We start from the raw sequence: 18,345 nt of genomic DNA, 5'->3' as shown, positions 1-18,345 counted from the left end.
GGGCGTCGCTCACAGGGACCTGAAGCCAGAAAACGTGCTGCTAGACTCCCGCATGAACGCGACACTTGTAGATTTTGGACTTGGCGCATCCTCCAACATCCATCAGCTCAGCAAGCTTTGCGGCACTCTCATTTATACAGCCCCAGAACTGTTCCTGCGCAAACCGTACGACGGTTGTGCCGCGGACATCTGGAGCCTGGGCATGGTGCTCTATGAGATGCTGACGAACATGGAACCTGTTGATACGGCGAGCTGGCCAGTGCTGATGATGAAGATACGCAACGGGCAGTATTTCGTGCCAACCTATCTGTCCACTCAAGTGGCAAACCTCCTGCAGAAACTGCTAAACCTCCACCCTAGACAGAGAGACAATCTGAGGGACATCATGTCAGATCCCTGGATAAACATGGGCCAAGAGGAAGAGCTGAAGCCCTACGTGGAGCCACCCAGTGATGTAATAGACACCTGGGTAATGGAAGAAATGGTGAACCTGGGCTTTGGGGAGGAAGACATCAAGAACGCATTGGGAAATAAAATATACAACAACATCCTGGCCACATACCGCATTTTACACAGAAAAAACTTAAAATACCAGCACCGTATAATCAAGGTGAAGCCCTTCCATCCCCCTGAGTTCCAGAGCCGCAGCCCCTCCCCAGCCCAGGAGGTTCAATCCGAGTTATCCGGTTGTAAGCAAGCAGAGCAGCTGCCTATGGACCAGGAGCCAGGAGAGAAGGCCGGACAGTCTACCAGTCCTACATACACCCAGGATTACAGCACAGCCATTTCTCAGTCCAGGACCACCCTACCCCCATCCAGGCCAGGCTCCAAGACCGCCATTCCTGAGCCCAGCCGGAAGTCTAGAAACGACACCCCTGAGCCCCCCCCTCCCAAGCACTGCTGGGGCTCCAGGACCTCCACTTCGCAGCACAGCCAGGGCTCCAGGTACGCCACTCCTGACGAAAGATCAGGCTCCACAACTGCCATTCCTGAGGAAAGATCAGGCTCCTGGACTGCCATTGCTGAGCCCAGCCAGGGGTCCAGGACTGCCACTCCTGAGGAAAGATCAGGCTCCACAACCGCCATTCCTGAGCCCAGCCGGGGGTCCAGGACTGCCACTCCTGAGGAAAGATCAGGCTCCACGACCGCCATTCCTGAGCCCAGCCGGGGGTCCAGGACCACCACTCCTGAGGAAAGATCAGGCTCCAGGACCGCCACTCCCGAGCTCAGCCCTGGTTCCAGCACCATCCTTAGCCCAGCCCCCCAATGTCACCCTGGGGACTCTCTCTCCAGCAATAGCACCACCAGCAGCCGTGGAAACCAACAAAAAATCAAGCCGCGCCGGCGGCAGGTGGTTACGGGGTGCTTGAACTTTTTACGAAAAGTCTTTTGTCTGCCTCCCAAGAAGGGGTCTTGACTGCAAAGGCAGTCAAGTAAAGCCCCTATAGACTTTTGACAGCAAAGGCAGGGCTAGAACAAGGCAAGGGCTATAACAATAACTGACATAAAGAACACACTTGAAGGAATTACCGGTAGGTTAAATGAGGCAGAGGATCGAATCAGCGACTTAGAAGACGAGTTAGCAGAGATCACCCAAGCGGAACCACAAAAAGAAAAAAGAATAAAAAACAATGAAAATGGTTTAAGAGACCTCTGAGATAACATCAAGCTCAACAACATGCACATCATAGGAATACCAGAAGGTGAAGAGAGGGAGCAAGGGATCCAGAACATATTTGAAGTAACAATGGCTGAAAACTTCCCTAACCTGGTGCAGGAAACTGACATACAAGCACAGGAAGTGTAGAGAGTTCCAACCAGGATGCACCCACACAGGCCCACACCAAGACACATTATACCTAAAATGGCAAATGTTAAAGACAAAGAGAGAATACCAAAAGTAGCAAAAGAAAGACAGCAGGTTACATACAAGGGAACTCCTATAAGACTATCAAAAGACTTTTCTACAGAAACTTTGCAGGCCAGGAGGGAGTGGCAGGAGGTACTCAAAGTGCTGAAAACCAAAGGCCTGCAACCTAGGTTGCTTTATCCAGCAAGGCTATCATTTAAAATTGAAGGAGAGATAAAGAGCTTCCCAGAAAAGAATAAGCTAAATGAATTTATTACCACCAAGCCAGCATTGCAAGAAATACTAAAAGGACTTCTGTAAATAGAAGAAAGATGAAAACAATCTAACTACAAATTTTAAAAATGGCAATAACTATGCACCTATCAATAATCACTTTAAATGTAAACAGATTAAATGCTCCAATCAAGAGACATAGGGTGGCTGAGTGGATAAGAAAGCAAGACCCTTGGATATGCTGTATACAAGAGACTTACCTCAGATCAAAAGACACACAGGGTGAAAGTGAAGGGTTGGAGTAAGATATTTCATGCAAATGGAAATGAGAAAAAAGCTGGCGTTGCAATACTTATATCTGATAAAATAGTCTTTAAAATGAAGAACATATTAAAAGACAAAGATGGGAACTACATAATAATAAAGGGATCGATCCAACAAGAGGACATAACCCTAGTAAACCTCTATGCACCCAACATAGGAGCACCTAAATATAAAAAACAGATATTGACTGACATAAAGACAGAGATCAACAGTAACACTATCATAGTAGGGGACTTCAACACACCTCTGACAACAAGGGACAGGTCTCTTCAAGAAAGCTGAGATCAGATCCAATATATCTGAGGGACATCATGTCAGATCCCTGGATAAACATGGGCCAAGAGGAAGAGCTGAAGCCCTACGTGGAGCCACCCAGTGATGTAATAGACACCTGGGTAATGGAAGAAATGGTGAACCTGGGCTTTGGGGAGGAAGACATCAAGAACGCATTGGGAAATAAAATATACAACAACATCCTGGCCACATACCGCATTTTACACAGAAAAAACTTAAAATACCAGCACCGTACAATCAAGGTGAAGCCCTTCCATCCCCCTGAGTTCCAGAGCCGCAGCCCCTCCCCAGCCCAGGAGGTTCAATCCGAGTTGTCCGGTTGTCAGCAAGCAGAGCAGCTGCCTATGGACCACAAGCCAGGAGAGAAGGCCGAAGAGTCTGCCGGTCCTACATACACCCAGGATTACAGCACAGCCATTTCTCAGTCCAGGACCACCCTACCCCCATCCAGGCCAGGATCTCAGACTGCCATTCCTGAGCCCAGCCGGAAGTCTAGGAACGCCACCCCTGAGCCCTCTCCTCCCAAGCACTGCTGGGGCTCCAGGACCTCCACTCCCGAGCACAGCCAGGGCTCCAGGAACGCCACTCTCAAGCAAAGATCAGGCTCCAGGACCGCCATTCCTGAGTCTAGCTGGGGATCCAGGACCACCACTCCTGAGGAAAGATCAGGCTCCACGACCGCCATTCCTGAGCACAGACCAGGCTCCAGGACCGCCATTCCTGAGTCCAGCTGGGGGTCCAGGACCACCACTCCTGAGGAAAGATCAGGCTCCAGGACCGCCACTCCCGAGCTCAGCCCTGGTTCCAGCACCATCCTTAGCCCAGCCCCCCAATGTCACCCTGGGGACTCTCTCTCCTGCCACAGCACCACCAGCAGCGGTGGAAACCAACAAAAAATCAAGCCAGGCCGGCGGTAGGTGGTTAGGGGGTGCTTGAACATTTTACGAAAAGTCTTTTGTCTGCCTCCCAAGAAGGGTACTGCAAAGGCAGTCAAGTAAAGTCCCTATGGACTTTTGACAGCAAAGGCAGGGCTAGAACAAGGCAAGGGCTATAACAATAACTGACATAAAGAACACACTTGAAGGAATTACCGGTAGGTTGAATTAGGCATAGGATCGAATCAGCGACTTAGAAGACGAGTTAGCAGAGATCACCCAAGCGGAACCACAAAAAGAAAAAAGAACAAAAAACAATGAAAATGGTTTAAGAGACCTCTGGGATAACATCAAGCGCAACAACATGCACATCATAGGAATACCAGAAGGTGAAGAGAGGGAGCAAGGGATCCAGAACATATTTGAAGTAACAATGGCTGAAAACTTCCCTAACCTGGTGCAGGAAACTGACATACAAGCACAGGAAGTGTAGAGAGTTCCAACCAGGATGCACCCACACAGGCCCACACCAAGACACATTATACCTAAAATGGCAAATGTTAAAGACAAAGAGAGAATACCAAAAGTAGCAAAAGAAAGACAGCAGGTTACATACAAGGGAACTCCTATAAGACTATCAAAAGACTTTTCTTCAGAAACTTTGCAGGCCAGGAGGGAGTGGCAGGAGGTACTCAAAGTGCTGAAAACCAAAGGCCTGCAACCTAGGTTGCTTTATGCAGCAAGGCTATCATTTAAAATTGAAGGAGAGATAAGGACCTTCCCAGAAAAGAATAATCTAAATGAATTTATTACCACCAAGCCTGCATTGCAAGAAATACTAAAATCTATGTAATTATACTAACAATTGTCACCCCAATAAATTAAAAATAAATTAAAAAAAAACACAAAGAAATACTAAAAGGACTTCTGTAAACAGAAGAAGATGAAAACAATCTAACTACAAATGTTAAAAATGGCAATAACTATGTACCTGTCAATAATCCCTTTAAGTGTAAATGGATTAAATACTCCAATCAAGAGACATAGGGTGGCTGAGTGGATGAGAAAGCAAGATCCTTTTATATGCTGTATACAAGAGACTCACCTCAGAACAAAAGACACACACAGGGTGAAAGTGAAGGGTTGGATTAAGATATTTCATGCAAATGGAAACGAGAAAAAAGCTGAAGTTGCAATACTTATATCTGACAAAATAGACTTTAAAATGAAGAACATACTAAAAGATTAAGATGGGCACTATATAATAATAAAGGGATCCATCCGACAAGAGGACATAACCCTAGTAAACATCTATGAACCCAACATAGGAGCACCTAAATATAAAAAACAGGTACTGACTGACATAAAGACAGAGATCAACAGTAACACTATCATAGTAGGGGACTTCAACACACCCCTGACAACAAGGGACAGGTCTTCCAGACAGAAAATCAATATGGAAACAACAGCCTTAAATGATACATTGGACCACTTGGATTTAATCGATATTTTCAGAACATTTCACCCCAATGCTGCAAAATACACGTTTTTCTCAAGCGCACATGGAACATTTTCCAAGATAGACCATATGTTAGGCCACAAAACAAGTCTTGATAAATTTAAGAAAACTGAAATCACACCAATTGTCTTCTCTGATTACAATGCTATGAAATTAGAAATGAACTACAGGAAAAAAACTGGAAGACACACCAATTCATGGAGGCTGAATAACTTATTACTAAATAATGAATGGGTCAAGCAGGAGATCAAGGAAGAAATCAAAAGATATCTCCAGACAAACGAAAATGAAAACACGACGACCCAAAATCTATGGGATGCCGCGAAAGCAGTCCTAAGAGGGAAATTCATAGCTTTGCAGGCCTACCTAAAGAAACAAGAAACAGCACTAATCAACAGTTTATCTTCACACTTAAGGGATTTGGAAAAAGAACAGCAAAATAAGCCCAAAAGGAGCACAAGGAAGGAGATAATAAAGATCAGAGCAGAAATAAATGAAATAGAAACCAGAAAAACAATATAAAAGATCAATGAATCCAAGAGTTGGTTCTTAGAGAAGATAAACAAAATCGACAAACCTTTAGCCAGACTCATTAAAAAAAAACAGAGCGAGGACCCAAATTAATAAAATCAGAAATGAAAGAGGAGAAGTGACAACAGACACCGCAGAAATACAAAAAATTTTAAGAAGTTACTATGAGCAACTATATGCCAACAAATTTGACAATTTGGAAGAAATGGACAATTTTCTAGAGGCGTACAACCTTCCAAGGCTAACTCAAGAAGAAACAGAAAACCTGAATAGACTGATTACCACCACGGAAATTGAATCAGTAATCAACAGTCTCCCAACAAACAAAAGCCCTGGACCAGATGGCTTTACAGGTGAATTTTACAAAACGTTCAAAAAAGAACTATCACCTATTCTCCTCAAGCTCTTCCAAAAAATCCAGAAGGAAGAAAGACTCCCAAACACTTTTTACGAAGCCACTATCACCCTGATCCCAAAATCAGACTAAGACACCACAAAAAAAGAAAACTACAGGCCGATATCTCTAATGAACATGGATGCAAAAATCCTCAACAAAATATTAGCGAACAGAATTCAGCAATACATTAAAAAGATCATTCACCATGATCAAGTGGGATTCATCCCTGGTATGCAAGGGTGGTTCAACATCCGCAAATCAATTAATGTGATACACCACATAAACAAAATGAAAAATAAAAATCACATGATCGTATCAATAGATGCAGAAAAAGCATTTGATAAAATCCAACAGCCATTTATGATAAAAACCCTTAAGAAAGTGGGAATAGAGGGATCATATCTCAACATAATAAAGGCCATATATGACAAACCCACAGCTAACATCATTCTCAATGGGGAAAAGCTAAAACCATTCCCCCTAAGATCAGGAACAAGGCAAGGTTGCCCACTATCTCCGCTTCTATTCAATATAGTGCTGGAAGTTCTTGCCACAGCAATCAGACAAGAAAAAGAAATAAAAGGCATCCAGATTGGTAAGGAGGAAGTAAAGTTATCATTGTATGCAGATGATATGATTCTATATATAGAGAACCCTAAAGACTCCACCAAGAAGCTGTTGGAGCTGATAGATGAATTTAGTAAAGTAGCAGGATACAAAATTAATATTCAGAAATCAGTGGCATTTGTATATACCAATAATAAAACATCAGAAGGAGAAATTAAAAGAACAATCCCATTTACAATCGCTCCAAAGACTATAAAATACCTGGGAATAAATTTAACCAAAGAAGTAAAAGATCTGTACTCAGAAAATTATAAGACACTGAAGAAAGGAATGAAGGAAGATATAAATAGATGGAAACACATATCATGTTCATGGATAGGAAGAATTAATCTAGTTAAAATGTCCATACTGCCTAAGGCAATATACATATTCAATGCAATTCCTATCAAACTGCCAACGTCGTTTTTCACAGAAATAGAACATATAATCCTAAAATTTATATGGGACCATAAAAGACCCCGAATAGCAAAGGCAATCTTGAGAAATAAGAACAAAGTGGGAGGTATAACAATACCTGACTTCAAATTATACTACAAGGCTACAGTAATCAAAACAGCATGGTACTGGCATAAAAACAGACACATAGATCAATGGAACAGAATAGAGAGTCCAGAAATAAATCCACGCCTCTATGGCCATTTAATCTACGACAATGGAAGCAAGAATGTACGATGGAGTAATGACAGTCTATTCAATAAATGGTGCTGGGAAACCTGGACAGACACATGCAAAAAAATGAAGCTGGACCACCTCCTTACACCATATACAAAAATAAATTCAAAATGGCTTAAAGACTTAAATGTAAGATCTGAAACCATGAAATACCTAGAAGAAATTATACTATTTCACCCTTTACTCTTATTTCAATTTTTATGACAATAACCACCATTTAGTTTCTTACTTGACTTTGTAATAATTTTGTCAAATGACACCGACCAAAATTTTTGACTTTGAGATTTTTCATTATACCTGTTCCCTTATTTGAAGGAAAAACAAGACAAAACAAAACAAAAACAGTGTCAGGTGTGAGTCACCTAGCTCCCTACTATTCTAACATGTTGATAATCATGTTTTTGTAGTTGCCTGGAGTAGTAGTCCCTAGATTATCAGCGCCAAAGTCTTAGAAACCTGCGTATCTCTGCTTTCAACCTGTTCTTGTGATCCTACTTGCTTGATGTTGTTACTCTGGCTTCAGTTCTGTGGCCTGCTACCTGATTTTTATCTCTCTTCAATTTCATTTCAATGATAATTGAAGAGTAACCATTATTCAGACTAACCGTTTTCTCTTTGACCTTTTACCTCTAAATATGGCTTTCGGGATATTATTTAATTTTTTGCACCAACTTCAGACCAACTCTGCTTTATTCTCATATCTCAGCTCCAAAAATACTAACCTGGTTGAAACCCACTAAACATCACCAATGTGACTATATCAGTATCTAATTAGGTAGTATAGAATTGGTCATTTTTAAGGCAATATTATACTGAAGCTTGTCATAGTATACAAGTCTGTGCATAGTTCCTAAAAGTAATATGCGTGTCTTTGGTCTTAAGTGTTTCTAGAGCTTGAGTATTTAAGCATCCTTGGTTAGATTTTATCATCAGAAAAAAAAATTAATCTTTCAAAGTATAAATTTTAAGTAACACCACAAGATAAGCCAGTAAAAAAGGAGTAGAAATAGGAAATATTATACAAATTATTATTTAATTTCCCTATTGCTATCTGAATAGGATATGATTTCATTTCCTGTATACCATTATACTAGGTTTAAACCTACACTAGTCTTCAAAATAAAATATAAATGTTCGTAATATTCAAACATACAATTGATTCAAATTAATATGATGATGAAGGGTAGTTGGAAAATAAAATGTTAGAGAAACAACACAAAGAATTTAATTTTTTTAAAACTAAAGTTAAAAAAGAATTTGTAATACATATCTCTTAAGTGTATAAAATAATGTTATTAAAGAAATAATTGAATATCTGTGAGTTTTAAATCATTGAATAAGAGAAAACATACCTAAACTAAACCTGGTATTAGTTCAAATTCACAGATGAATGAAAGCTGCCAAACTTGGAAAGAATTCCCAGAGTTATAGGCTTAAGAGGGATGAGCAAACACACAGCATTGAGGACTTCATGCTTGACCAGCTTCACCTGTTTATGAGATGAAAGTGTGCAAGTTCCAAACTGTGGTAAAGGTAAGGAAGTGGAGAGAATACCTCGAGAAGCAAGAAAAGCTAAATAGAGGATTATTATACTCAGCGAGAAAAATATTGTAGGTAAAAGAAAATCAGATGTAATTCAGAAGAATTCCATTAAACTTACTTGGAACTTACTTGGAAATTGTTGGAAAGGCAAAGTCTCAGGCTCTACTTGGCAACTTCTGAATCAGAATTTGCATTTTAGCAGGATCCCCAAGTGATGGGTGTACACACTCAAAGACTGAGAAGCTCTGTTGAGCATGACCATGTTATTTCTCTCCTTATGATCTTCAAAAGGCCTTCAGAAAAATCACTGAAGGACAGCATTAATCAAATATAAAAGTATTACATTCTCCCTCTCAAAATGTAGTTCCCACTAATTACCTATACAAATCCTATGCGGTACCTGGTTTTCTGCATAATCCTTGAACCACTGAGTGCACTCCAATCCCTGTGTTTGGCTCCTGGGGTTTACTTGATGAAAATGCCTCCTACTCACGTTTTTGTTTATATAAATCTAATCCATTCTAAAGAACCAATTCAAGATCCCACTTTTTTAAACATATTTTTATTGTACCTATTATACAAATAATAGTAATAAAAATAATTTTAATAGTATCTACAAAAATGTATTTTGTATTATTCAGGTTTTCTGTAAATTTGTAGCTCATGTTTCCAATTAGATGGCAAGCCTTTTATAAGCTTGTGTCCTGGCATCTAGAAGAGATCCTTCCTTGCACAGCACCGAGGCCAGATTTTTTTCTAAAAATAGGCCTTTCTAGATGCGCTTAAAAATAAATAAGTTTTATTTTTAATTTCTAGTACTATTTGTACAACAAAGTTGTACATAATTCTACAAGATGATGCTCAAAAATTTGTTTAAATAGAACTCCCTGCTGTTTTCTTTCTCCATATATATATATAAAAAAAATAACTTACTATAAATGTGAAAACATTTAAATGGGCAAGGACCTAATTATATGATTTTATATATAGCATTAATTTTTACTTCCTATATTTAAAATAATGCTGTACAATACAATAGGTGTTTGGATATATTGTGACATTTCAAAGGGAAATAATATTCTTAATAAATCTATAGGGAAATACATCTATATAAGCAGCTAAGATATTTAGTAGAAATTAAGCTTTATAACTAATGTTACTTTGGGTTAATTAACATATTATTAACCATAGTGGTTCAAAAATTTGTATAAGTAATAAATAAATAATGAAATTGGTATTTGAAACAAAAGTCTCCTTAGTATTCGAAACAAAGAACTTCTATAAATAAAAAACAATATTGCTCATCTCCCACCCCCCTCCCCCCTTACCCTCTGGTAACCACTAAACTATTGTCTGTGTCTATGAGTTTTTGTTTCTCATTTGTTTGTCTTGTTCTTTTGTTGCTTTGGGTTCATATACCACTGTACACCTGAAATCTGTGTAACTTTACTAACAATTGTCACCCCAATAAACTTTAATTTAAAATTAAATAAATAAATAAATGGGAAAAAAAATATCCGCCCTCACTTTTAAAATCAGAAGGAAACAGCAAAACTTAATATACTTATTTCTCACAAAATGATTCTTCATTGTAATAGTTTTTAATATTTTTCTTTCAAATGGTTATCTAGTCAAATATTATAAAATGATCTATAATTTTTCTCATTATTTTCGAAGTAAATATATATGCAAAGTTTCTTTTTGATACTTTCTATGTTTGATGCTTTCCTATTTTAAGCATTAATTTCAAGTTTTAAGGAATAATACCAATTGTACAAAGTAATAAACAATTGTATCTCTTTTATTGTTCATAAAGCCCTGGCTTTGGTGTGTTCAAGTCTTAGAATCTCTTTTGTTTTAATGGAAACTAGAAGTTCCTTTGTTACAAATTCACTTTTAAGCATGCTATTGCTCTTCTTTGTCATTCTATTTTAGGTTGGATAAGTGCGTTTCATACTAGTTTACCTTGTGTTGATAAGAGGTGACTTTGTGTAGACATCCAGAAGAATATGGCTATAGTTCTGTATTGAAAACATGGCTAGTGATGAGACTTCCAATGGTGCACCATCTAGAAACAGTTGAAGAGTTGACCATGCGTTCCACGGAAAGACTAAATTAGACCTATCAGTTCTGTTACTGGTCCTGAGTGTGCATTAGATAAAACTATACCAATCTTTCTGAACTTTCCTTTTCTCCTTAAAGATCACTACTAGTCAAATCGTCTGAGCATGTCCTTTAGTTCCTAGGCATTGAGGGGTGATGGAACTGATGTCAGGATGGATATTGCATGACTAAGACATGATACCATCCCTAAACAAAATCTCTTTCTCTTAGAGAGGGTGAAATAAAAACACGAACAACAAAACTATAGGACAACATGAGGAGTCATATTTTATTTTATTTATTTATTTTTTTATTATTTTTTAAATTTATTGGGGTGACAATTGTTAGTAAAATTACATAGATTTCAGGTGTGCAATTCTGTATCACATCATCTATAAATTACATTGTGTGTTCACCACCCAGAGTCAGTTCTCCTTCCATCACCACATATTTGATCCACCTTACCCTCATCTCCCACCCCCCAACCCCCTTACCCTCTGGTAACCACTAAATTACGTTCCCCAGATTAATTTTCATATTTTAGATTATTATGTATAGTAGTTACTAATCACTAAGTAAAGAAACATCATTTCTACTGGCTTACTAGGCAAGGTTCCATGGAGTTAACATTTGGCCTAAACTTTAATAAAGAAATTTTTGACATTCAGATGAGTATGGGATGAAAGGCATCCAAAAGAAAAGGGAGAGCAAACAATAAAATAAAGTTAAAGGAAGAAACAGTGTAGGATGCATCCACATTTGCAGAATGGAGAATAATCAATCATTAACGAATACAGAGGCCCCATAAGGCTAAGAGGAGGCAAAGTGGATTGGAACTACACATATGGGAGCTTCAAGTGACTGCGAACTTTGAGCATAGATCATGAAAAGACTAAAAATGGTTTCTAATTTTTGAAAATAATGTTAATTGTTTGCTATTTCCTTTTGAGTTTAAGAATAAAATACATTTGAATCGGAACATCAAAAGATACATAAAATTTTAGAGCTTGAAAGGATTATCTAAATAGTTTGGTCAAAGTATTTGTTTATAGTTGGGTAAACTAGGTTCCAAAGACCTTGAACAATTTCTACAAGTCAAAGAGCTATTTCTATTTATTATAACTAGAAATTACACATAGCTCTCATTATTATTGCAGTTGTGTCAATAACACTAATACTAGAATGCAACCAACCTCTATTGAAAAGAGAGTAGAGTTTAATTTGCGTGGTCAGTTTGTTTCAAAGGATTGATTTGAACTACCATGACTTTTCTCCTATGTATAATTATATTTCATTTAAAATTAGTTTCAGACAAAAGTGCCATGAATTTTAAAAAGTATAAACATCATCATTTTTTCCCTCAGTTTTCTTCTCATACACTACTATTATGCAATGTAAGAGTTAGCCATTTTATCACCTTTTTTGTTGTTCAACACATTTTTGAAAATGAAATCTTTGTGTTTTCCTGGATATAGGCCTGAAGGGAAGAGATTCAAACGTTTTGGTTTTTTTCAGTGAGATAAATTTGGCTGTGACTCGTTTCCTAAGGATTTAGACCTTTATTTATTTATTTATTTTTAAATTTGGCAAAGATACAAGAGTAAAAGAAGGGAAAAGTTAAAGAAACATAAGAGTATCACATCACCTTATTTCTGTCAACCTCAGAGATCTATTATCAAGCTCTTCAGCTCAGATGACATAGGCCTTTCCTTAGATCTCTGGCATGCTGGATATGATGTGTTACAGTACTTACATTTCCCTTGACAATGTATGTAATATGTTCTTTAATATATGATAATGTAACTTTTATTTATTTTACATTTTCCTCAGCAAAATTAAGTACAACTTTGGGCAAAAGGTCAGGGGCTGCCTACCTCTAGCAAGGAGAAGAAGTAAATTACTTCATCTGGTTTTGAGTATTTAGGGGAATATGGGGTTTCAAATTTCCCAGACATATCCACTCCAGTATTCTCATTCCAGTTATCAGGGTCTCATGCCTTCCCTACTAGGGCCATGGCTTTTACGCAAAAGTAGTCACAGCTGAGAATCCAGTCTTCCATGAAGTTCTTCCACACTTAAGATTTTCTACTTAGTCTGTCTTCCAACTGCTAGGAATAGAGGCCTTTCGCTTTACATAACATTTTGTGAGGTTGACTTTCTTTAGAAAGTCCTTTTTATTTAAGGCTTCTAGGGCAACTTACAGTGTCATTTGTCTTCTTTAAATCAGGTGACCATGGTTGTTTTAAAATCTGCATTTAATAATTCTATTATCTGAGGTATATGTGTTTAATGTTGCTGTCTCTTAATTCTTCTGATTCTTTCTTATACATATTTCTTTCTTTAACTGCACAGTTATCTTTGACTGATTGTTGTTGGTACCTCAGAAAGTTGGAGGTACTTGGAGACCAGGCTTAAGTGTGGTTTTTTCCAGAGAGGAACTATGTTAGCTTCTTCCTGGTAGCTGAGGGGAACTAACTGTTGGAGATGACAGAAAACCAAATTCATGAATTGAAGTTCCTTGAACATCCCAAAGTGCATAGCTGGGGTGAAGATCCATTATACCATTGTTCTATGGCAACAATGTCTCAGAAATATTTTTTCTTTCCTTTTGCTTCTGCACTGACTGATCAATCCCAAGCAGATATTGGTACTGTCGCCCAGGGTTAGGGTCATAGTCGTGTTAGGTCTGGTTTGTTCTTCTCCTAGGACTGTAGCCCTTATGTCTCTTAATGTGGAAAGGATCTCTTTAAGACTCTTCACATCAGGCAGGACCTGAGTTTTGACTTCCTCTGGTATGAACCAACACCTGCGTGTTATATATTAGCCAATGCCCTCTAAGTCTTTGGTGCTTCCATATTGCACTTTCATCTGCAGAAAACTTTCAAACAAAAATGACCTGAGAGCTCACCACTGATTTATAAAATTCTACAATTTAATATGGCTTCAAAATATTATCTATCATTTTTAGAGAAAGGGTTAGTGGATAATCCTTTAGAAACAGAAACACTCTTTTAGAAATATAAAAAGTAAATTACATGGAAGAATATTTTTAAATGTCATGGAAACATGATATCGAGTGTGTGGTTTAGGTTAATAAGCACTATACACATCTTCCCCTTGTGTGTTTTATCTTCTGTACAGTGATGTGTGAAATCATACAGAAGGAAGATAGATTATTTTATTCAAGATTTGGATTTCGTCAGAACATGTATGTTTAAAACATAATGATAAGGGGTTTAGGAGATTTCTCAAAGAATGACTAAGAATCTAAGTCAACAGGGACTGGACTAATGGCCTGGCAAAAGGAAAAGAAGGAAAAAGAGAGACCAGTAAACTAGAAGTCCTGATGAGATTCACAACTACTCAATTCATAAATAATTGAATAAGAAAGCAAGAACTATAGAAGACTGTGATCTGAATGTGGGATTTGGGTGATACAGGACTTTAGAGTGACATTTTAGGGCATTCGTATGGAGTTAGGCAGGGAAGATGGATCAGAATTGAAGATTATTGATGTGATCAAGTCAAAGTTACATTTTTGATTCTCTCTGTGGATTTTGAAATCAACCAGATTAGAGTAGGAGTTGGAGTAAACAAGAAAGTATGGACTTGATGTTATTGTATTTAATAAATGAAAGTGAATAATTGAGTAAGTTGGACAATAGTAAATGAAAGTAGTTAAGATAGGTAGAGTGTTACATATATATAGAAGTAGAGGTTATTGCAAAAACCAGGAATAAGATGTTCTGGATGTAGCAATACGAAGCCAGAAAGATATCTGTCCCCAGTTATATGAGCTTTGAGAGAATAACAAACTTTCTAGAATAGTTACTACTAAGACCATCGGAGAGTTAGTTATGTGTTTAGACAACACTGTTTTCACCATTGTCTCATACATAATGTTAAGAAACAAAGAATTGAGCTTTACCCAGTAACCATGCTTTAGGTATTAGTAAAAAGGAGTGATTCTGGGTATATTTTAATAAGTCAGAGGCCATGAAATGTAGCAATTAAGAGTATCATACTCTGCTTTGATTTTAGAAGCAAATTATCTGAGTTTGTACTTGTGTTTCCCCCACCCCTCAAAAAAGAGATATGTTGAAGTCCTAACCCCACTACCTCAGAGTGTGACCTTGTTTAGAAACAGGATCATTGCAGATTTAGTTAGTTAAGATAAGGTCATATTGGAGTAGAGTGGACCCCTAACCCATGTTGTTGTTGTACATATGTATGTAGAAACATGTACTTATGTATCTCTTACGTGTCAGCATTCAAGTGCTGTTGGGGATGTGAGGCACCTGGAACTTTCACACAGGTGATGGCTGATGGGGATGAAAATGATATGCCACTGTGGAAAACCATTTGCTGGTTTCTTACAATGTTAAGCATATACCTACCATATAACCTAGGTATTTACAAAAGTGAAATAAAAAAATTATCTTCATACAAAAATATGGATACTTATTAAAGTTTTTATTCATAATCACCAAAAACTGCAAATAACTGAACTATCCCTCAACTGAGTAATGAATAAACAATTGTGGTACCCTGTTTCCCCAAAATAAGACATAGTCGGACAATCAGCTCTAATGCGTCATTTGGAGCAAAAATTAATATAAGACCTGGTATTATATTATATTATATTATATTATATTATATTATATTATATTATATTATATTAAAGATCCGGTCTTATAGTAAAATAAGACCGGGTCTGATATTAATTTTTGCTCCAAAAGACGCATTAGAGCTGATTGTCCGGCAAGGTCTTACTTTCGGGAAAACACAGTACATTTTTATTACTCAGTAATAATAATAAAAGAAATTGTTGATATACTCAACAACATGGATGAATCTCAAATGCATTATTCTTAGTAAAAAAAAAAACACTCAAAACTCTACATATTGCATGATTCCATTTCCATGACATTCTAGAAAAGGCAAAATTGTAGGGATGGGGATAGAGCTGTAATTGCCAAGTGTTAAGGGTACAGAGAAGGTTTGTCTTTGAAAGAATGAAGTTTTTTGTTGTTGTTTTGTTTTTGTGTGGTGAGAATGGTAAATCTATTTTTTTGTCTGGATTGTGGAGGTGGTTATACAAGTATATGCTTTTATCAAAATTCACTCTAAAAGAATGAATACTACTGTTTGAAAAATTAAAAATAAATTTTAAAATATTTAAATGACTACTCTTAATATATTGTAATAAATGAATACCAAAAGGCATATCTTACTTTCCCGGGACTACCATAACTTATCACAAATTTGGTGGCTTAAAACAACAGAAATTTATTCACTCACAATTCCGGAGGACATAATTCAGAATCAAGGTGTTGGAAGGGCTGCTTCTTTCTGGAAGCTCTGAGGGAGAATGGGTTCCAGGCTTCTCTCTTAGCTTCCGGTGACTGTCAGCAATCCCTGGCGTTCCTTGGCATGTAGATGCATCAATCCAGTCTCTGCCTCCTTCTTCATATGGCCTTTCTTCCTGCATTTCTGTGTATGTTCTCTTTTTTCCCCCTCTAATTAGGGCACCTGTTGTTGGATTTAGGGCCCACTCAATTACAGAGTGGTCTCTGAAGATCCTTACTTTAGTTACATCTGAAAAACAAACAACAAAAATCTTATCTAAACAAGATCACATTTTGAGGTTCTGAGTGGACTTACCTTTTGAGGGCCACTTTTCAACCCACTATAAGACATCATAGCAATCTTTAATAAATGTGGGTATATAGATATTTATATAAGGATACTGACTTGCAAATTCTTTCATTCATGATCTTATTCTGAGAATATTTTGCCTCATACATTTCTTTTGATAGCAGATCAAAACCAATAATAGGTGGTTTTTAACAATAAAAATTAAAATGTTCTTATTTCTACAACCAAACTAGCCTAGTTTTCTTTGACAGTGTTTTTTCATGAGTAAACTGAATAATCTTATAAATTAGAAATATAAATCATATGAATAATTTATTTTAATGAGAGACACAAAATACATACAAGTTTATGTGAGGAAAAGTCATGTATTGACTCAGTCAGCTAATGCATCAAATACTATCTTTTAAGCATTTTGAAATATCTTGTGAGTGTGAAAATGAACATTGCTGAACCAGAAACTTAAAATGATATATCTGGCATGAACTAGAATGCAATGTCAAGAACTAGTGTTATGTTCAGTAAAATAAGGCAATAAGAAGAGAGAAAATAATAAATAGGCTTTCAACTTATTTAAGATTCTCTGCAAAGTGCAATCCAATTAGAACCACTCTCACCAAGCCCCCAACCCCCATTTCAATTAGTTTCTAACTCTATTATATGACAGTTCCTTTCTGTGAGAATTCTAAGACAAGGAATCACCCAATTTTCTGCTAAGACTCCCAAGATAAGAAAATAGAAAACGTGTCAAAGAGGAGGGTAAATAAATATGATTCTCGAAGTTGGGTAAAATTTCAACAGAAAAACAGAGGCATTGAGACCTAAGAAAGAACATGAGCAAAGAAATAGCTGTAAGGAAGCTGGAAGTGTGTCCAGGGACTGGTTTAGCGTCCACTCCCATGCTCTTAGCCACCAACTCAGTTCAGGTTGCCATCTAGGCTATCCCCATATCTGATATGACTTAGTGTTTCCCTCATACAATACATTCGACACAGTGCAACCAAAATAATCTTCCTGTCTGGTTATATAACTCACCTGCTTGTAATAAGGCAGGAAATGTCCAGTATTCCTCTGTTTTGGAGTTATCATGTAGAGGTTTTAAATACCCTGATAAAATGCATACTCATTTAGAGAAAAGAACAGTATGAGTGAATGGATAGGCAAAACCTGTTCAAAATATATTGGTGATAGAAAGTTTTTTGCCCCCATAAAACTGTTTATCACATCAGAGCATGATGGTGGCATGAGTGGAGACTGATACATATTTTTACAATATACAAGTTTTTATACTAGATATGTAAACAATCAACTCATATTTTTAACTTGATATTTGAAAACTCAATGATATTTAAAAGTCCTTAACCTAAATTTTGTTTCCCTTTTTTGGTTTAAGCTGGGGATGATTTGGGGGAAGATAAGGGAAAGAGATCAAAAGTAGGCAAAATAAGATAGGTAAAAAGGAGGTAGAGAGGGAAAAGAATGGTGTTTTGTAAAGGAAATATACAAAAATAATACATTAAAAGAGAAAGAACCCATGTGGAAACATGTACTGAAATGTCGATAATGAAACAGGAAGAAGGAAAGAAAACACAGAATTCTACATAGAAGGAAATCAACATGACATGAGGATCTATATTGAATGGAATAAATGAATAATAAGTTATGTGATAAGATTGAGTCAGGTGAACTTTATTGCACTATGCCTTCCTCATATCTTGGTGCT

At 37.2% G+C, this 18,345-nt stretch overlaps 2 protein-coding genes across 2 annotated transcripts; both read left to right on the top strand.

The window, feature by feature from the left end:
- Positions 1 to 251: 251 nt before the first annotated feature.
- Positions 252 to 3,830, top strand: LOC117012348 (serine/threonine-protein kinase MARK2-like). The gene is made up of 2 exons (XM_033088536.1): positions 252 to 1,468; positions 3,731 to 3,830. Exon 1 carries the CDS (start codon positions 266 to 268, stop codon positions 1,415 to 1,417), a length of 1,152 nt encoding a protein of 383 aa, XP_032944427.1. The 5' UTR covers positions 252 to 265; the 3' UTR covers positions 1,418 to 1,468; positions 3,731 to 3,830.
- On the top strand, positions 2,568 to 3,618 carry LOC117012229 (MAP/microtubule affinity-regulating kinase 3). Its single transcript, XM_033088258.1, has 2 exons — positions 2,568 to 3,304; positions 3,404 to 3,618. Exons 1-2 carry the CDS (start codon positions 2,719 to 2,721, stop codon positions 3,616 to 3,618), a joined length of 801 nt encoding a protein of 266 aa, XP_032944149.1. The 5' UTR covers positions 2,568 to 2,718.
- Positions 3,831 to 18,345: the final 14,515 nt, after the last annotated feature.

Source organism: Rhinolophus ferrumequinum, chromosome 20, assembly GCF_004115265.2.
Source record: "Rhinolophus ferrumequinum isolate MPI-CBG mRhiFer1 chromosome 20, mRhiFer1_v1.p, whole genome shotgun sequence".
Lineage (NCBI taxonomy): Eukaryota > Metazoa > Chordata > Mammalia > Chiroptera > Rhinolophidae > Rhinolophus > Rhinolophus ferrumequinum.
This window is presented reverse-complemented; position numbering and strand designations above follow the sequence as displayed.

What these genes read in the sequence shown, in the direction of transcription:
- LOC117012229 (XM_033088258.1), top strand. Translation starts at nt 2,719, where the DNA reads ATGTCAGATCCCTGGATAAACATGGGCCAAGAGGAAGAGCTGAAGCCC. An exon ending in CACTCTCAAGCAAAGATCAG is followed by an intron (nt 3,305 to 3,403) that starts GCTCCAGGACCG and finishes AGCACAGACCAG; the next exon opens with GCTCCAGGACCGCCATTCCT.
- LOC117012348 (XM_033088536.1), top strand. Translation starts at nt 266, where the DNA reads ATGATGAAGATACGCAACGGGCAGTATTTCGTGCCAACCTATCTGTCC.